The sequence below is a fragment of the Salvelinus alpinus genome, chromosome 35, assembly GCF_045679555.1.
Source record: "Salvelinus alpinus chromosome 35, SLU_Salpinus.1, whole genome shotgun sequence".
NCBI lineage: Eukaryota > Metazoa > Chordata > Actinopteri > Salmoniformes > Salmonidae > Salvelinus > Salvelinus alpinus.
This window is the reverse complement of record NC_092120.1, coordinates 14,313,274-14,334,866: the sequence shown is the minus strand read 5'-3', so window position 1 is coordinate 14,334,866 and position 21,593 is coordinate 14,313,274. Positions and strand designations below refer to the sequence as shown.

The window sequence follows — 21,593 nt, the reverse complement described above, 5'->3', positions numbered from 1 at the left end:
GGTTACTTGGAGTTTTTCTTCTTTGTGTTTGCACTGAGCTAATGTACTCATGCGTAGATCATATGTACAAATCTATACCGTTTCTAGGGTCTTTCTCAGTGGGGTGCTGTTGTGTGATTATTTTGTGACCGCTCTCTCTCCCAGGTTACACTTTCTTTACTCTAAGTAGACTCAGGATAGTGATTTTACAGCTTTATCTCTGGTTTTGTCTGACCTGCATCAGACGGCATGTTCCTAATGTCTCTATACAATAACTTGCTTGTTGTTGTTGAGGACTTTTGCACAGTTAAATAGTCTACTTCTAGATGATATTCTATGTTAAATGTTATGAATTGTACATTTTAATTTGTTTCTCAACAGCTATGCTCTGAGGAAATCTCAGATGAAGATTGATGCACTTTCTACCTATGTTTAACTTTTAACAGACAGGTATTCGTGTACTCTGGTCTGTGTGTTAATAGAAACTCTTGCATGTATTTCCATGACATGGGAAATAGATCTATTGCTGTGGAGAATCCTGTTTTGTATGCCTGGCTTTAGATTATTGAGCCACTCTTGAATATGTCATCTCATTGTGTTTATACAGTAATGAGTGTAATTCTCTACAAAGACCACAAGGAGCAGTATCAACCTTTGTATGGAGTACTGGCTCCTGTAAAGATATAAAAAATAAATGAGTCAGACACACCCAGGGTATATATAGTTTCAAGACTTTAATAGACCAATAACTATCTGAAATATGATCATAATCAATATCACAAAAAAAGCACCATGCCGTTCATCATAGGGATAAACATAACCATACAATGGTATGTAGAATACGTGTTGACATGGCGAGAGTAATAGCACTTACTTAACAAAGCCAATCATGCAAGACTTTAAATAATGGAAACGTGAACCCCCTTACTTTAGAGTAGGTACCTGTTTTAAAATCTCTCGTACATTTGTGACCTACACACACCCAGTAATGACCTCCGAAAAATGCATCCTTTTTGAGAGTTAAACTGAATCCATATCATGCACATTGTCATGCCTTGCCACTGTGTCGCACCACAATGGAATGTCCATTCACAATTCACATGAATTCCACTCCCATCCGTATAGAAAGGCTCTCTGTGTGAGGTTAATATGTTAAGCTACTCTCTAGTACTGCAATGCACTGTATGTATTTAAACCATCTTCTAAGCACCTTATGATACTGACCAACACACAGGCTGGTCCTGTTATAGCTCCAGTCACGTCCAGTTATGAGTATTCTCTTTTTCTCTCGGTATGTACGTCACAACTAAGTACTGTAGCATGATTCTATTTACAATTCCCTTTATATATTCAACTCTGAATACACTGTTTTCACTGGTATCGTTCACATTTGACCATCCTCATCATTTCCTTCCCGGAACATCCCACTGGAGGTATATTTTTCAAACAGGCCAGTGTCTATGTACTGTGTGGACATGGAGAGTGTGTGGGTGTGATGTTCTTGTCTGCTCTCTGCTCCTCAGACTGCTTCTGCTTCTCCAGGTTCTCCATCTCCTCCAGCATCTCCTGGATAAGAGGAGGCATGGAACCTGGGATCTCCATCTTCAACGTCACCACGCGCTCAGCTCCTGTGTAATTAGAAGGGAAAATGTCAATGACACTTTATAGAGTAGTCGAAGTGTCTCTTAACTATATCACTCTCATCAGAGGCAGATTTCCTTTATTTTCTCCTATTTAACCCACCTCCACCCAGCATGTCTTAAAGGGTTTTTACACTGACTAGATTTGTTGCCCACACCGACTTCTACAAGTCACCCCTGATTTTCTACTTCTCTCTTTACACTACATCCTTAAATTAGCCCTGGATGTGGTTGGATGTGCACTGCTGTTGTAAAATCACAATATGCCATAACACCTGGTTATAACAGTCATGAAGCCAAGCCAACAGACTAAGGTCAAAGTAAGTGTCATAGCCGATAGGGAGTTGACCTCTAACCTTTGGCGCTGATGCTGCGCAGGTCGGTTATCTTCATGAGGACCTTGGGGAACATGAGGGGCATGCTGGGCCGGCGTTTACGGGAGTAGATCTTCAAGGCCTCCAGTAAGGGCTCTTGCAGGACCTCCACCTTCGACGGCTCCTCCAGGTCCTGGCGGTCTGACACAGGAGAGACATTGTCAGTGTGACACCGGCACATCATTCATCTGCTAATTCAGCTCATATCTAGTTTGTTTGTGTGACTCCACTACAAAGCCAACACAAAGCCAACACAAGGAAGCTAAGGTAACTGAACTAAATGACTATCGCCTCGTTGCACTCACTTCTGTCATCATGAAGCGCTTTGAGAGACTAGTCAAGGATCATATCACCTCCACCCTCCCTGACACCCTAGACACACTCCAATTTGCTTACCGTCCCAATAGGTCCACAGACAACGTAATCGCCATCACACTACCCTATCCCCAGAGGAATACCTATGTAAGAATGCTGTTCATTGACTACAGCTCAGCATTTAACACCATAGTACCCTCCAAACTCGTCATTAAGCTCGAGCCCCTGGGTCTCGACCCCGCCCTTTGCAACTGGGTCCTGGACTTTCTGACAGGCGCCCCCAGGTGGTGAAGGTAGGAAACATCTCCACCCCGCTGATCCTCAACACTGGGGCCTCAAGGGTGCGTTCTCAGCCCTCTCCTGTACTCCCTGTTCATCCATGACTGCATGGCCACGCACGCTTCCAACTCAATCATCAAGTTTGCAGACGACATTACAGTGGTAGGCTTGTTTACCAACAACGACGAGACGACCTACAGGGAGGAGGTGAGGGCTCTCGGAGAGTGTGGTGTCAGGAAAATAATCTCTCACTCAACGTAAAAAAAACAAAGGAGATCGTGGACTTCAGCAAACAGCAGAGGGAGCCCCCCCCCCCCCATCCACGGCACAGTAGTGAAGCTGAAACTTAATTGGTCCACCCACACAGACAGCGTGGTGAAGAACAACAGCGCCTCTTCAACCTCAGGAGGCAGAAGAAATTTGGCTTGTCACCTAAAACACTCACAAACATTTACAGATGCACAATTGAGAGCATCCTGTCGGGCTATATCACCGCCTGGTACGGCAACTGCACCACCTACAACCGCATGGCTCTCCAGAGGGTAGTGAGGTCTGCACAACGCATCACCGGGGGCAAACTACCTGCCCTCCAGGACACCTATACCACCCGATGTCACAGGAAGGCCAAAAAGATCATCAAGGACAACAACCACCTGAGCCACTGCCTGTTCACCCTGCTATCATCCAGAAGGCGAGGTCAGTACAGGTGCATCAAAGCAGGGACCGAGAGACTGAAAAACAGCTTTCATTCTCAAAGCCATCAGACTGTTAAACAGCCATCACTAACATAGAGAGGCTGCTGCCGACATACTGACTCAAATCTCTGGCCACTTAAATAAATTGATTTAATAAAGGTATCACTAGTCACTTTAAATAACGGCACTTTAATAATGTCTTCATATCCTACATTACTCATCTCATATGTATATACTGTATTCTATACCATCTACTGCATCTTGCCTAAGCCGCACGGCCATCGCTCATCCATATATTTATATGTACATATTCATCCCTTTACATTTGTGTGTATTAGGTAGTTGTTGTGAATTTGTTAGATTACTTGTTAGATATTACTGCATGGTCAGAACTAGAAGCACAAGCATTTCGCTACACTCACATTAACATCTGCTAACCATGTGTATGTGACCAATAACACTTGATTTGATTTGATATATGTATAATTTAACTACACCCACAGAAACTTCTATACACAAAAACGACAGTGAGGTTAATTTATTGGAGTAAATAGTTTCAAATAAATGTACTAAAAGTACATCTATTCATAAAACAAAAAAAAGATAGTTCACGTTCCATATGAAACATTCTGCCTGTACTGAAGCTATGGATAGTTGCAGTACCTCCAGACACCAGGCAGATGGCGCTGAGCAGGCCACTTTCTGTGTCATCCATCTCCAAGGGCAGCAGCTGGCCGGCGAAGGTGAACACCTGGTCTGTGAGCGGGCCAAAGCCAGCGTTGTGGATCTGTGTACGGGTCAAGGTCAGCCCGTCTGAGAAGGTCATAGTGTCCTGGTCAGGAGTGTACCTCGTACAGATCCGCAGAATCTACAGTAGACATAAGGGGACATAAGGGGTAGTATAGGACATACAGAAAGGGACAGTATAGTCAGTATAGAAAAAGGCAATGGTGAGATGCATGTTCAAGAAGAGGGGGATGGAAATTAAAATAAAAAAGACAAATAGAAAAAGAGAGAGAGAAGTATAGAGGTAAAACACAAACCTACATGGAGTCTGCATAAGAAAAAAGAGAAAGACAGATCAGGTAGAGAGAGATAGAGAGAAAGACAGATCAGGTAGAGAGAGAGAGAGAGAAAGACAGATCAGGTAGAGAGAGATAAAGAGAAAGACAGATAAGGTAGAGAGAGAGAGAGAGAGAGAGAGAGAGAGACAGATAAGGTAGAGAGAGATAAAGAGAAAGACAGATAAGGTAGAGAGAGATAAAGAGAAAGACAGATAAGGTAGAGAGAGATAAAGAGAAAGACAGATAAGGTAGAGAGAGATAAAGAGAAAGACAGATAAGGTAGAGAGAGATAAAGAGAAAGACAGATAAGGTAGAGAGAGATAAAGAGAAAGACAGATAAGGTAGAGAGAGATAAAGAGAAAGACATAAGGTAGAGAGAGATAAAGAGATGTACAGATCAGGTAGAGAGAGATAGAGATCAGAGATAGAGATGGACAGATCAGGTAGAGAGAGATAGAGAAAGATAGATAGATCAGGTAGACAGAGATAGACAGATCAGGTAGAGAGAGATAGAGAAAGACTCCTTAAAAACTCCTTAAAAAACATTTGTAGCTTAAATAATGCTACATCATAGCAAGGCACTGAGTCAAGTTTCACAAACGGCCTAAATCACCATCAATCTGCACAGTAATTATCCCTGCACGCCTCATTAGAAACCACCTCAGTAATGTAAAATAAACATGATAACGCTTTGATTTCAGATTAAAGAGTTCCCATTGAGAAAATAGAGCCGTGAGTGAATCACCATGGTGCAGCTAGTGAGAATCTACCAACCTTTGATGGTGCTGGAGAAGCACAGAGTTGACAATGAAAACCAGAAGATATGGGGAGATGAAAGAGAATAAAACATGCCTTCAGCGGTAACACTCTGTCACAACCCACCACCACTGTGTCTGTCTTCAGCACAAACGTATGCTGAGACAATGTAACAGCAGATCCATAGTGTCTGCACCAAACAGCACACTGAGGCTGATAGACAATGTAACAGCAGATCCATAGTGTCTGCACCAAACAGCACACTGAGGCTGATAGACAATGTAACAGCAGATCCATAGTGTCTGCACCAAACAGCACACTGAGGCTGATAGACAATGTAACAGCAGATCCATAGTGTCTGCACCAAACAGCACACTGAGGCTGATAGACAATGTAACAGCAGATCCATAGTGTCTGCACCAAACAGCACACTGAGGCTGATAGACAATGTAACAGCAGATCCATAGTGTCTGCACCAAACAGCACACTGAGGCTGATAGACAATGGAACAGCAGATCCATAGTGTCTGCACCAAACAGCACACTGAGGCTGATAGACAATGGAACAGCAGATCCATAGTGTCTGCACCAAACAGCACACTGAGGCTGATAGACAATGGAACAGCAGATCCATAGTGTCTGCACCAAACAGCACACTGAGGCTGATAGACAATGGAACAGCAGATCCATAGTGTCTGCACCAAACAGCACACTGAGGCTGATAGACAATGGAACAGCAGATCCATAGTGTCTGCACCAAACAGCACACTGAGGCTGATAGACAATGGAACAGCAGATCCATAGTGTCTGCACCAAACAGCACACTGAGGCTGATAGACAATGGAACAGCAGATCCATAGTGTCTGCACCAAACAGCACACTGAGGCTGATAGACAATGGAACAGCAGATCCATAGTGTCTGCACCAAACAGCACACTGAGGCTGATAGACAATGGAACAGCAGATCCATAGTGTCTGCACCAAACAGCACACTGAGGCTGATAGACAATGGAACAGCAGATCCATAGTGTCTGCACCAAACAGCACACTGAGGCTGATAGACAATGGAACAGCAGATCCATAGTGTCTGCACCAAACAGCACACTGAGGCTGATAGACAATGTAACAGCAGATCCATAGTGTCTGCACCAAACAGCACACTGAGGCTGATAGACAATGGAACAGCAGATCCATAGTGTCTGCACCAAACAGCACACTGAGGCTGATAGACAATGGAACAGCAGATCCATAGTGTCTGCACCAAACAGCACACTGAGGCTGATAGACAATGTAACAGCAGATCCATAGTGTCTGCACCAAACAGCACACTGAGGCTGATAGACAATGTAACAGCAGATCCATAGTGTCTGCACCAAACAGCACACTGAGGCTGATAGACAATGTAACAGCAGATCCATAGTGTCTGCACCAAACAGCACACTGAGGCTGATAGACAATGGAACAGCAGATCCATAGTGTCTGCACCAAACAGCACACTGAGGCTGATAGACAATGGAACAGCAGATCCATAGTGTCTGCACCAAACAGCACACTGAGGCTGATAGACAATGGAACAGCAGATCCATAGTGTCTGCACCAAACAGCACACTGAGGCTGATAGACAATGTAACAGCAGATCCATAGTGTCTGCACCAAACAGCACACTGAGGCTGATAGACAATGGAACAGCAGATCCATAGTGTCTGCACCAAACAGCACACTGAGGCTGATAGACAATGGAACAGCAGATCCATAGTGTCTGCACCAAACAGCACACTGAGGCTGATAGACAATGGAACAGCAGATCCATAGTGTCTGCACCAAACAGCACACTGAGGCTGATAGACAATGGAACAGCAGATCCATAGTGTCTGCACCAAACAGCACACTGAGGCTGATAGACAATGGAACAGCAGATCCATAGTGTCTGCACCAAACAGCACACTGAGGCTGATAGACAATGGAACAGCAGATCCATAGTGTCTGCACCAAACAGCACACTGAGGCTGATAGACAATGGAACAGCAGATCCATAGTGTCTGCACCAAACAGCACACTGAGGCTGATAGACAATGGAACAGCAGATCCATAGTGTCTGCACCAAACAGCACACTGAGGCTGATAGACAATGGAACAGCAGATCCATAGTGTCTGCACCAAACAGCACACTGAGGCTGATAGACAATGGAACAGCAGATCCATAGTGTCTGCACCAAACAGCACACTGAGGCTGATAGACAATGGAACAGCAGATCCATAGTGTCTGCACCAAACAGCACACTGAGGCTGATAGACAATGGAACAGCAGATCCATAGTGTCTGCACCAAACAGCACACTGAGGCTGATAGACAATGTAACAGCAGATCCATAGTGTCTGCACCAAACAGCACACTGAGGCTGATAGACAATGGAACAGCAGATCCATAGTGTCTGCACCAAACAGCACACTGAGGCTGATAGACAATGGAACAGCAGATCCATAGTGTCTGCACCAAACAGCACACTGAGGCTGATAGACAATGTAACAGCAGATCCATAGTGTCTGCACCAAACAGCACACTGAGGCTGATAGACAATGTAACAGCAGATCCATAGTGTCTGCACCAAACAGCACACTGAGGCTGATAGACAATGTAACAGCAGATCCATAGTGTCTGCACCAAACAGCACACTGAGGCTGATAGACAATGTAACAGCAGATCCATAGTGTCTGCACCAAACAGCACACTGAGGCTGATAGACAATGGAACAGCAGATCCATAGTGTCTGCACCAAACAGCACACTGAGGCTGATAGACAATGTAACAGCAGATCCATAGTGTCTGCACCAAACAGCACACTGAGGCTGATAGACAATGTAACAGCAGATCCATAGTGTCTGCACCAAACAGCACACTGAGGCTGATAGACAATGTAACAGCAGATCCATAGTGTCTGCACCAAACAGCACACTGAGGCTGATAGACAATGTAACAGCAGATCCATAGTGTCTGCACCAAACAGCACACTGAGGCTGAACCCTTCTAACTGCACACAGACCAGGTGATGAGGTGTGAGATGTGCTTTGGAGATGATGATGTGGACGTACACACACACACACACAGCTCACCAGAATGTCCAGACAGGCCGCTTTGAGGAGGGTGATCTGGTCAGTTATAGTCAGGCCGGTGAAACCAGGAACCCGTTTGGCAAACTCCACAACCCTGATGATACATTTGGTGGCCAGCTCACTGAACTTATCCCACAGCCCCAGGTCCAACTGGATCCTAGTGTCTGAGCTTGAGTTCTACAGATACATGGACATGGAGAGGGGGGGGGGTAAAGAAAGATTAGAGAATGGGGGGATAGATAGATGGAGGGAGAGAGAATGGGGGGTGGAAAGAGAGGGATGGGGATGAAGAGAGAGAAAATCATGAGAAAACTAAAAAGATAATTACTTGAAACATTGAGAGAGAGAGCGAGAGAGAGAGTAGGAGAGAGAGACAGAGAGAGAGAGCGAGAGAGAGAGAGTAGGAGAGAGACAGAGAGAGAGAGCGCGAGAGAGAGAGAGTAGGAGAGAGAGAGAGCAAGAGAGTAGGAGAGAAAGCGAGAGCGAGAGAGAGAGAAAGCGAGAGCAATTAGTTCTGAGTATTATCTCAACAATTAACCAGTATGATCCATAGATGACTAGATTATGGTACAGGGATAGTGTTTCTGAGCCTCAACAGAGACAGGCCTACCCACAGAATTACATGGAAATCTATCCATGATACATGTAATATATACAGTTGAAGTCAGAAGTTTACATACACCTTAGCCAAATACTTTTTTTAAACAATTCCTGACATTTAATCCTCGTAAAAATTCCTTGTTTTAGGTCAGCTATGCTCACCACTATATTTTAAGAATGTGAAATGTCAGAATAATAGTAGAGATAACTATTTATTTCAGCTTTTATTTCTTTCATCACATTCCCAGTGGGCCAGAAGTTTACATACACTCAATTAGTATTTGGTAGCATTGTCTTTAAATTGTTTAACTTGGGTCAAACGTTTCGGGTAGCCTTCCACAAGATTCCCACAGTAAGTTGGGTAAATTTTGCCCCATTCCTCCTGACAGAGCTGGTGTAACTGAGTCAGGTTTGTAGGCCTCCTTGCTCGCACACGCTTTTTCAGTTCTGCCCACAAATTCTCTATAGGATTGAGGTCAGGGCTTTGTGATGGCCACTCCGATACCTTGACTTTGTTGTCCTTAAGCCATTTTGCCACAACTTTGGAAGTATGCTTGGGGTCATTGTCCATTTGGAAGACCCATTTACGACCAAGCTTTAACTTTCTAACTGATGTCTTGAGATGTTGCTACAATATATCCATATAATTTTCCTCATAATGCCATCTATTTTGTGAAGTGCACCAGTCCCTCCAGCAGCAAAGCACCCCTACAACATGCTGCCACCCCGTGCTTCACGGTTGGGATGGTGTTCTTCGGCTTGCAAGCCTCCCTCTTTTTCCTCCAAACATAACGATGGTCATTATGGCCAAACAGTTCTATTTTTGTTTTATCAGACCAGAGGACATTTCTCCAAAAAGTACGATCTTTGTCACCATGTGCAGTTGCAAACCGTAGTCTGGCTTTTTTATGGCGGTTTTGGAGCAGTGGCTTCTTCCTTGCTGAGCGGCCTTTCAGGTTATGTCGATATAGGACTCGTTTTACTGTGGATATAGATACTTTTGTACCTGTTTCCTCCAGCATCTTCACAAGGTCCTTTGCTGCTGTTCTGGGATTGATTTGCACTTTTCGCACCAAAGTACGTTCATCTCTAGAAGACCGAACGCGTCTCCTTCCTGAGCGGTTCGACGGCTGCGTGGTCCCATGGTGTTAATACTTGCGTGCTATTGTTTGTACAGATGAACGTGGCACCTTCAGGTGTTTGGAAATTGCTCCCAAGGATGAACTTGTGGAAGTCTACAAAAAAAATTCTGAGGTCTTGGCTGATTTATTTTGATTTTCCCATGATGTCAAGCAAAGATGCACTGCGTTTGAATGTGGGCCTTGAAATACATCCACAGGTACACCTCCAATTGACTCAAATTATGTCAATTAGCCATGACATTTTTTTCTGGAATTTTCCAAGCTGTTTAAAGCACAGTCAACTTAATGTATGTAAACTTCTGACCCACTGGAATTGTGATACAGTGAATTATAAGTGAAATAATCTGTCTGTAAACAATTGTTGGAAAAATGACTTGTGTCATCCACAAAGTAGATGTCCTAACCAAATTGCCAAAACTATAGTTTGTTAACAAGAAATTTGTGGAGTGGTAGAAAAACGAGTTTTAATGACTCCAACCTAAGTGTATGTAAACTTCCGACTTCAACTGTATCTATAGTGCTAACATGGCAGTGGCTGTTACTCACTGTAGTGTATTTGCCCAACTGGCAGAGGGAAGGGAAGGTCTCTCTATGAGCCCTACAGATTTTCTCCACTATACAGCCCAGTTCTGCTGTCAGCTCATATGTCTCGATGATGGTCATCTTGGGAGTCTCCTTCTTCTCCTTCCTCTTACTCCGGTCATTCCTGACAGCTGGGAAGAGAGGATGAAATATGAACGGAGCTAACTCAAGAAAAGTTTTGAAATTGAATTTGTTGCAATAGCTAAGTTGGTTGGATCATGGTGCTTGTAACACAATACCTCTGGTGTGATTTCCCTTGTGGGCAACACCTGCAGAATATATAGTAGGTGTTAACAGTAAAGAGTCTGTTAAATGACCATATTTTTCTAAACAAGCCATGCACATTTACCAATGAGTGTCTAAGTAATGTAAAATAGTCACGTTACCTTCCAACTGATCTATAAATCACACCAACGTACTTCAACCATTGGTTTTCAATACAGGCCACTCATTTCACTAAGCCGGATCTCAGGGAGAGATCCATCTTATGCACCTGGTCTCCTCAGACAGACACATGCCTCAGATCTGTGCAGTCAATGGATAGTCTACTCTAGTCTGCCCTACTTCCTGCAATCATTGTGTATAACCTTCACTCTGGGCTGCATTACATACCAGTCAGTGACAACGGCAGACAATGATACAGTAATATTAGTAGCCGTTACATTCCAGCCACAAGGCTGATACGTGTGCTGATGGATGTATGTAATGCTGACATGCTGGGTAGAAGAGATGAATGACATTCAGAATAGCAGGCATCCATCACCATGACACCACCCCCTACCCACAACAGAGATTGTATCTGGGTCAGTGCGCCTTCTGGGCAATGGTGTTTGAAGTGCTTTCATGTGTTGGACAGCGGAGGTGGAATTAGTTTTCTTGGAAAACGTTCGGGCAGCAAGCATTGACATGATTAGACAGGTTTTTAGGTACAGTGCCTTCAGAAACAATTCACACCCTTTGACGTTTTCCACATTTTGTTGAGTTAAAACTAACTCTGCGTGCAATAATCATTACACTTTGGATGAATCAATACACCCAGTCACTGCAAAGATACAGGCGTCCTTGGCAGCATTGACGGAGAGGATGGAAACCGCTCAGGGATTTCACAATGAGGCTAATGGGGATTTGAGACCAGTTCCAGAGTTAAATGGCTGTGTCACGACTTCCGCCGAAGTCGGTCCCTCTCCTTGTTCGGGCGGTGTTCGGCGGTCGACGTCACCGATCTTCTAGCCATCACTGATCCATTTTCATTTTCCATTGGTTTTCTCTTGTCTTCCTTCACACCTGGTTCCAATCCCATCAATTACATGTTGTGTATTTAACCCTCTGTTTCCCATCATGTCCTTGTCGAAGATAGTTTTTTGTATGTTTGTGTATTATGTGTTGGTGTGTGACGGGTTCTTGTACCCACTTTTATTTATTCTGTAATTTTGGTTTTGTAGTTTTGTTAAGTTTATTAAACCACTCCATTTATACCAAGTTCTATTCTCATGCGCCTGACTTCCCTGCCACCTACACACACGCCATTACAGGCTGTGATAGGAGAAAACTGAGGATGGATCAACAACATTGTAGTTACTCCAAAATACTAACCTAAATGACAGAGTGAAAAGAAGGAAACCTGTACAGAAGAAAAATATTCCAAAACGGTCTCTAAGAGATTTGCAAACCTGGATTGTACAATATTTGCACATTATTCTTTTTAAAATTCTTCAAGATCTGTCAAATTGGATGTTGATCATTACTAGACAGACATTTTCAAGTCTTGCCATAGATTTTCAAGCCGATTTTAAGTCAAATTACCCAGAAAGACTGTAATCGCTGCCAAAGGTGATTCTAACATGTATTGACTCAGGGGGTTGAATACTTATCTCATCAAAATATACGAGCATTTTATTTTCCATTAAGTAAAAAAAAGTATAATTTCTCTTACACTTTGACATTTCACATTATTTTGTGTAGATCCTTGACAAAAAAATGACAATTAAAGTTGCACTATGCAGAAGGTTACATATTGTCACAATCAATTTTAATTCCACTTTGTAACACACCAAAATGTGGAGACATTCTGAAATATTATTGACACTTACACTCCCTGGACATGCCCGCGGCGAAGCACCTCTGTAGCCGGCAGTACTGACAGCGGTTCCTGGTGATCTTATTGATGATGCAGTTACTGTCCCGGTGGCACGTGTAAACCATGTTCTTCTGGACACTTCTACGGAAGAAACCCTGGGAGGCACCAACGGAAAGGATAATAATATGTTTTCAATAGAGAAGACATCTCCCTTGTACTTTCAGCTACCAGCAGTTAACATTCTATAGACGTCTGAAAGGAGCTCGAATGTCTTTGGAGGTGGCGTAGTAGTGTTATTACATCACCCTCTGAATACATATATCCTTCTAAAATGAGGACCTTAAAGGGACACTTCGGAATTTTGGTATCCACGATTTCATCTGACTCCGGAGATGTAGCTAAAGGGCCTCATTGCCAAAATCCCCAAGTATCCCTTTAACATCAACATGTGTTTTCCATATGCAAAGAGAAAAAAAATTACTTTTAAATACTTCATATATAATGAATGACTGTTATCAAACGATCACAATGAAATGAGAGAAATAAAAAACAACAGGCCAAATGCAACCAGAATCATGTTGTGAAACACGTCAATAGTATAGGGTGTAGCAGGGTAACACCACACGTGTTGTGTCTGACGCAGCGTCCTGTTCATAGTCAGTCAATAGTATAGGGTGTAGCAGGGTAACACCACACGTGTTGTGTCTGACGCAGCGTCCTGTTCATAGTCAGTCAATAGTATAGGGTGTAGCAGGGTAACACCACACGTGTTGTGTCTGACGCAGCGTCCTGTTCATAGTCAGTCAATAGTATAGGGTGTAGCAGGGTAACACCACACGTGTTGTGTCTGACGCAGCGTCCTGTTCATAGTCAGTCAATAGTATAGGGTGTAGCAGGGTAACACCACACGTGTTGTGTCTGACGCAGCATCCTGTTCATAGTCAGTCAATAGTATAGGGTGTAGCAGGGTAACACCACACGTGTTGTGTCTGACGCAGCGTCCTGTTCATAGTCAGTCAATAGTATAGGGTGTAGCAGGGTAACACCACACGTGTTGTGTCTGACGCAGCGTCCTGTTCATAGTCAGTCAATAGTATAGGGTGTAGCAGGGTAACACCACACGTGTTGTGTCTGACGCAGCGTCCTGTTCATAGTCAGTCAATAGTATAGGGTGTAGCAGGGTAACACCACACGTGTTGTGTCTGACGCAGCGTCCTGTTCATAGTCAGTCAATAGTATAGGGTGTAGCAGGGTAACACCACACGTGTTGTGTCTGACGCAGCGTCCTGTTCATAGTCAGTCAATAGTATAGGGTGTAGCAGGGTAACACCACACGTGTTGTGTCTGACGCAGCGTCCTGTTCATAGTCAGTCAATAGTATAGGGTGTAGCAGGGTAACACCACACGTGTTGTGTCTGACGCAGCGTCCTGTTCATAGTCAGTCAATAGTATAGGGTGTAGCAGGGTAACACCACACGTGTTGTGTCTGAAGCAGCGTCCTGTTCATAGTCAGTCAATAGTATAGGGTGTAGCAGGGTAACACCACACGTGTTGTGTCTGACGCAGCGTCCTGTTCATAGTCAGTCAATAGTATCCCGACACATGAGCAGTTTATCAGGGCCAAGATTCAGGCCCTTTAGTGATACTAGTGTTTGCTCTGGGTAAACACGGCAGTCAAACAGTCCCTAGTGGCCTTGAGTCTACTCTTTAGGGTTAAAAACAGTAGGTTGAGTAACGTTACATAGTTGTATTGTAAGTTTGGTTACTTCTGGGCAACAGAAGTTTTCTTTTTTATTTGTAATCCCAGCCCCCGTCCCCGCAGGAGGCCTTTTGCCTTTTGGTAGGCAGTCATTGTAAATAAGAATCTGTTCTTAACTGACTTGCCTAGTGAAATAAAGGTTAAATAAAACATGTAAATAGATTTATATGCTATATTTCTTTTGGAGTAAAATAAAATCTGATTTTTATTTTGGACATCTAAATAGATCTGCCAGGTCTGACCAATACGTGTATCAACAGACACCAACTGATATTTCTAAAGCATGCCATTTCCACTTTCGACCTGCTACAGTTGAGAAAACGAACAATCGACAAATCTCTTTCACGCAGCTCCTTATACGAGGTCCCCCTCCAGGGCAGGAGAGATAAGCTCCATGCTCACTTTCTGATTTAAACAGTCAGCGAGACAACTCTGTAACTAACGCCACTCTCATCTCTAACACAGATGTGATCTCACACTTAATCTATAATTAGGATCATTGCCTTTCATCTTGTTCTGAAAGATGAGGAGGAGAGAATGTCATCTGTAGTCATGGTCTCCTCCATGCTCTTGGTCTTGTTCACAGTGCTGCCCATCAATTATTTACCTTCTCTTTGTGGAGCCTTCTGTTGCCCGAGCATTCAGCTCGAGCGAAGGGCCAATCGGCCTAGCTTTCATGAACAATTGTGTTAACACCTACTCACTATAGCTCACTGCCATGTACCATCAAAGGATGATAGAGGGGGGACATTTGAGAACCACAGAGAATAGTGGGAATCGTGTGTGTGTGTGGTGTTTGTTGCAGTTTCTCGCATTACATATCCACATCACAGGTAAATTAGGTCTGGGATTGAACTCCAAAGTAGAAATGAACATGCTGAATACGTTGAAAACGCTGAAGAAATAAAAGTGGAATTATTCATAATTTGAGCAGTCAGATGGTTTTCGCGATACGTACATGATCAGTCTGGTCCCTTACCTTACAGCCCTCACAAGCACTGACGCCATAGTGGTAGCCTGAGGACTTGTCTTGGCACACGAAGCAGGGTTTGTAGGTGCGAGGAGGGGGCGGAGGTGAGAGAGGACTGGCGAACAGGTCCTCTGAGCTGGAGCTCTGGGTTTCCACAGCTGCTGACACACAGGAGGGATAGAGGTAGAAAGGAAGAGAGTGAGAGAGGGATGATGAGGTGCTGGGAAGAAAGACAGGCACTGAGTGTTGGGAGTGAGATGAGGGCTGCCACTGCATAAACTCTGAAATGGCCTCCTTATCGTCTTTCTATCATAAACTGTGACTGAGTTTTCATCGTTTTACTGTCACTTTAATCCACAAAAATCTCTTCCGTGGAGACAAGGAGGAGAGGAAAGTAATATTAGGACAAAGCTGGGAGATGGAGAAAATTCCAATGCAGCTGCTGAAAATGCAGTCATACATCGAATTTATGCAGCTTAATGGTCTTCAAACAGTAACGTGTTGAAGTAAAACAGTATTTAATCCCTAAAAACTGTTGAAATATCAAACAAATTGGAATATGTCTTTGGGCCTCCTCTTTTATATTCGAGGACCAATAGTTATTTCTATGGTCAGTAAACATTCTGCAAAGTGACTACGCAACATAGCATTCAAACCATTTTTTTGTTTTTTCAACCAAACAAATAACAGAAAAGTGCTTGGGCATCTTTTATCGGAGAACAAGTACTAATTTCTACGGCTGGTAAACATTGTACTGAAGAACTCAGCAATAGAACTATCTCTATGGAAAACGATTCACGAATTTACTGTACCTGAGCTGATAACACAGATCATGTCAGCCCACAGTGCCAAGTCCACTTGTGTTCCCGTGGACATGTTGAGGCCATGTGTTGATAGGCATATCTGACTGAGATAATGTTCAGGTTTTCTTTTCAGATTTCTGTGTCGTCCTTTTCACAGAGAGTGCAAGGGTGAAGAAGAGGCAAGATACAGTCATACTATTCCAATGCCATACTTTGTGGGGAAATGACGACAGCAGACACTCTTAAGACATCTCTTCAGTTTTATAGAGAGCCCCCACTGTGACAGGGTAAGCATCCCTGCTGGCTTCTTATCACCTCCACCATAAAAGCACATAGTGCCAGATCAGTGACAGATCACTATAAAAGCCAAATTGAGGGGACAAAAATAGAAAATGTCCTTATATCCATCCCCTTGAACCCATGGCCTCCAGTTGAACCTACCCTCGCCGGGTCAAACAAGAGAACACACCCATTAGCAAGTATTCTCTCCACTGCGAAACAATGGTGGAGCATGCCACAAGATCAACTGACTGATGAAGCAGTGGAATATTAAGCTAGACTAAGTGATTTGGAGGGGGAGGGAGGTGCTCACCCACATTTATTAATAAGAAAGAAACTGGTAAAGAGTAACGTTTTAAGATTTGTGCCACGATCTGCTTCCACTATGTCAAAGGAAAGTCACTTTCTCCGCGCCCTATCACATTTACATTTAAGTCATTTAGCAGACGCTCTTATCCAGAGCGACTTACAATGCTATCACACTCTCACTGAGGTCTTTTGGGGGACTTTTAGGGCTGGATGCTTAAAGTAAAGGCAATCTGTAGTGAGGGAATGTCTGTGTGTTGTGAGTAGGCCAATTGCTCAGTGAAATCCAAACACCCTTAACATTACACCTGTAAACAGGAACAATAATTATAGTCAATAGGATATCAGCGCTGGCCATACAACATTAATGTACTCATATAATAGCCAAAGTGATGAATGAGGTAAATATATTATTGTTTCCCAACAACTACTTTGCTGTGGGTGAGACAAGCCAAGCAGTCTGGGTCTCGTCTGACCTCCTGTTGGTGACCGTCCACTGAACCCTCGGTGACCCCCAGTGACCGTCCTGACCACTGACCACATTGGCTGTGCTTCGGTTGAGATGGTGCTCCAACTACAAACACTGAGCGCTGCCAGAGAAGGTCTAATGTTGTAACAGGCTTTGGTGCTGCCTTCGAAATGCCTTTGAAATCGCAGAGAATATATGGAACATAATGTCCTGTGAAGCCCTTGAGACTGACTGTCAGAAGCACACCGGTGTTGCATAAATTAAAACCTCCAAAGAGACAGCTAGATCAACCATCAGATAGAGGAAACCAAAGGTATCTGAATGGAATTTGACTTCCTAATCTGATCTGTAAATATCAACAACTAGCTGAGGAAATGGGCTCCCGAGTGGCGCAGCGGTCTAAGGCACTGCTTCTCAGTGCTAGAGGAGTCACTACAGACCCTGGTTTGATTCCAGGCTGTATCACAACCGGCTGTGATTGGGAGTCCCATAGGGCGGCGCACAATTGGCCCAGTGTCGTCCGGGCTAGGGTTTGGCGGGGGTAGGCCGTCATTGTAAATAAGAATTTGTTCTTAATAACTGACTTGCCTAGTTAAATAAAGATTAAATAAAACATTTAATAAAGAGGAACAGTGAATGTAGTAGGTGACAACAGAGGTGTGACAAGTCAAATAAGAGTGCAGATTTTATGGCCAATTCATTATCAATGGGTTCACTGTAATAATCCATGAATTATTGATTTAGGATAACAAGTAAGTATACTGATTGATTGCACAACGGTGAATTCATTCCATAAACTAGGAGGTAGGCTTGCCAATATTAAACTAATGCAATCATCGGTTGCAACAAAGCAAACAATGTGCATATGTAAAATAACAACAATATTGACCCTATTCCTTTGCTATAAAGCCACAATCTGTCCTTCTTTTTTCAGCCAAATGGCAGCCCTGTCACTTGGTTTGCTATAAAGCTGAGGGATTGGGCTGGAGAAATGTACCCACTCTCCGATTATCAATGAAGCTATGGATGCAAGGACTGACAGTTATATCAACATTATAGTTTGAAGCATATTTTGAACTATACATTGTTTACAAAGGCATTATTTACAAATGGAGTAAAAAAAGCAACCTTATATTTTGGGTTATAGTGGCGTAATACACTTGTACTGAACGCATTAGGCATTTATAAGTTATTCTTCAAGATTCAATGGGTATCATTAATTGAAATGACCATAACAATCTGTAAATATTGCAGACCGCACCTTTAACTTTCATGTGTAGGCCTACATAAATGCTGTTGTGTGTTATTTTTTGTTTAAGCTTGATTTTACTATTGAATTTGATGTAAGCCCTATATCTGAAATAATTGTATCATTTTTGTTCATTTGAACTAGATATGCCATCAATTACATATTCAGAAAGATATATGAAGAAATGCCATCGAACTACAGCCTCTGGAAAAAAGATGGTAGCCTCCATACAACATGACCTAAATAAATATGTTTACATTGTTTTTGGATTAAAGATGCAATGATACAGGACTGAACAGGGAACAGTTTAGGCTACAATGTACGAATAATTGACGCAGGAATAGGCTATATTATAAACAGTGCATCAAAGGTGTAAGAAGAAGATACAACTGGATGTATCATGTCAAGTCCCACGTTCAGTCTTTCAAACAAATATTTCGATTTAGTAAAGAGTAAAACAGTTGGCAACTGAGGGATTATTACGTAAAATAGACCAAATATAAATAAAGCTTCACCTACATTGCGCGAACCGATGAATTTGCCAATCCGTTTCTGTTAGTCCAGTGAAGCATGCGGTTTGAGATGGTTCCTGGAGCATACAAGGACTTGCAGTATAGAAGTCCAGCGTTTCCCCTGGACCAACTGCGAGAAAATCCATATAGTCAAACATGTTTTTTTTATAACATAAGTGTAAGGCCGAGTCCTTATCAAGATGCGTCAGGATCTAAAGAAATGGAAAAATGGAACAAATGGAATGCAACTGTCCTTAATTCGCACGCCCAAGTAGGATTCTGTTTTCCCTCTCAGTCAAGCGTATGATGGACATTTTTGTTAAAAGTTTGAAATTGACCAAAAATATATTTTATTAATTTGAGTCGATGCAAAAATATCTACTGATTGCCCGCGCCGAGAGAATATTTCCATCGACGGATTAATTCAAAAATATTTGCGTCCATCGCGCGCAGGGGGCACAGCAAAATAGTCAGTCCTCGTGAAAACCCGACAAAACAGAATAGTAGGCTATTTTACATAACAAAGTTTGTTTTGGAGTTCGTAGCTCCCATTTATTGACGAATGGGTTATGCTGTCTCTACACAACCACTTCATACTAGTTATGTCACAGGGAGCGATTGAATTACCTAATATATGCGGGTGAACTTTCCATGAACCTTTTTGGCGGCCGCTAACCTTCAAATGACCCAAACACTGTCTGACATCACCAAGTACAAGGATTCCCTCACCAGACGAGATGGACGACAATATTTTGTGCACGCTTGTGTAGAATGTTAGGTCAAATGGTGGTACAGTGTGCGAGGAAGTTGTAGGATTCTGACTTTCTTCATTGATTTCACACTTTTTACTGACTATTGAAATGACATGTATTTGGGAAGTCTGACACGATAGAATATAATGAAATAGAACAGAATCATATAAAATAGATACTTGCAAAAACATACTTTTCTAAATGTAGGCTATCCAGCAACCATGTGCAATCATCTAAGTCTCAGCCTGTGAATAAGTGGAAGTTAGGCTGCCTTTCATATCTGGAAAGTAGGCCTAATATTAATGACCTAGGCCCTACTCTTTTTCCACAGTAAAGCCAATTGTGTAATCTATACTTAAACATTTTACTAAATGTTTCTGTAAGTGTACATCTTGGCTGGGTGAGATAGATAAGCAGTTCAAAGATTGAACAGTGTTATAACAAAGATTTCAAAGGCTACTCTCTATGCTCTCACATCAGCAGAAAACATATGATAAGAAAATGATAGAGCTTTAAGCTAAAGATAGCGTTGGACTGAAATAGAAAGGAAAGGTCAGTAGAGGTATGTAGATTCTAATTTGAAATATGTAAAATTCCTCTGCTTTAAGTAAAACCTAAAATAACAAGGCAATCTCAGATAAGGAACCTTAAAGCCCCAGTCTGTAAGATTTACGGTAATTTAAACTGAAGAAGTATACCCCTTGATTTTAAAGAACAGATATGGCACGTTAAATACTTCAATGAGTAGTACAACTGCCTTTCCTAACCAAAAAGACTACACACATTTGGCACACCATTACATTATTATGCATCTCACAGTGTGTGACTTTAAAGCTAATTTGTGGTGTTGTTTTTATGCATATATTTTCCCTGAGAATGTGTGGTTTTGTAAGCGAAAAGGTGGTTAAGGCAAATTCAGAACCTGTAACTGTCAGAAAAGGACACTTCAATTGTCTCTTTTGAAAGGACACTCAGAATTCAATAAAATGACAAGAGTCGAAAATTAAACTAATATGGAGGATGTCACAGTATTGGCATTTTGTTATCTAACCTACCATGTCTCTGGAAAATCAATACTCTTTAGCTTCCATTTTTCTTAATCCATGTCTTCTTCCATTTCTCATTCCTGACATAAGGAAGACAAATTCACTGAGAGAGAGCACCATAATTAAATCTAGTGCAGGAGAGATAAACTAGGCCATCAAGATGGGGGAAAAAGGGAGAAAAAAATCTGAGCAATTTCAACATAACAGCACCAACTGCAGGGTACATCAACTGGAAACGAAACCAAAGAAAATAGGAGGAGTGGGGGATTAACTCAGAAATATCAACTGGGAATGAATATAAACCGGATGGGGGTTGACTGAGAGAACAAATATAAAAATATTAGAATGTGGGTGTTTTACACTGTAAATACACTTAATAGTTTCCTCAATGCCACTGCTAACCCCATTCACGGGACCATAGCTCCAATGTTAAAGGAGGCTAATTACCCAGTATCTCCCACACTCCAGGGAGGAGGGGTCATTCAGAGGACAGGCATGCAGAGCATTCCTGCAGCCTGCTGGCCCCCACCACCCAGCCCAGGCAGCCTCACTCCCTTTCGCTTTACAGTATCTCTCTTTCTCTCTCGAAGTTTCAAGTTTCCCCTTATTTTACCAGGTAAATTGACTGAGAACATATTGTCTTTTACAGCAACAACTGGGCTCCCGAGTGGCGCAGCGGTCTAAGGCACTGCATCTCAGCGCAAAAGGTGTCACTACAGTCCCTGGTTTGAATCCAGGCTGTAAAACATCCGGCCGTGATTGGGAGTCACATAGGGCGGCGCACAATTGGCATAGCGTCATCGGGTTTGGCCGGGGTAGGCCATCATTGTAAATAA

General features: G+C 42.8%; 1 protein-coding gene across 2 annotated transcripts; it reads right to left on the bottom strand.

Moving 5' to 3' along the window:
- Window positions 1-694: 694 nt before the first annotated feature.
- On the bottom strand, window positions 695-19,570 carry LOC139564392 (retinoic acid receptor beta-like). 2 transcript variants are annotated; one of them, XM_071383881.1, is made up of 9 exons: window positions 18,967-19,570; window positions 15,351-15,499; window positions 12,626-12,767; window positions 10,775-10,804; window positions 10,500-10,666; window positions 8,212-8,388; window positions 3,946-4,150; window positions 1,976-2,134; window positions 695-1,607 (listed from the first exon to the last, which is right to left on the bottom strand). In XM_071383881.1, the coding sequence occupies exons 1-9, from the start codon at window positions 19,115-19,117 to the stop codon at window positions 1,438-1,440; spliced, it is 1,350 nt and encodes a 449-aa protein (XP_071239982.1). In that variant the 5' UTR covers window positions 19,118-19,570; the 3' UTR covers window positions 695-1,437. The 2 variants fall into 2 exon arrangements, with proteins under 2 accessions (XP_071239982.1, XP_071239983.1); XM_071383882.1 differs by lacking the exon at window positions 10,775-10,804 and having other exon boundaries at window positions 18,967-19,569.
- Window positions 19,571-21,593: the final 2,023 nt, after the last annotated feature.

Excerpts from the sequence above, each read along its gene's own strand:
- LOC139564392 (XM_071383881.1), bottom strand. The coding sequence starts at position 19,117 with ATGTTTGACTATATGGATTTTCTCGCAGTTGGTCCAGGGGAAACGCTG. Across the intron at positions 12,768-15,350 it reads GTGCTTGTGAGGGCTGTAAG|GGTTTCTTCCGTAGAAGTGT; the intron begins GTAAGGGACCAG and ends GGTGCCTCCCAG. Across the intron at positions 4,151-8,211 it reads CGGCCTGTCTGGACATTCTG|ATTCTGCGGATCTGTACGAG; the intron begins GTGAGCTGTGTG and ends TGTCTACTGTAG.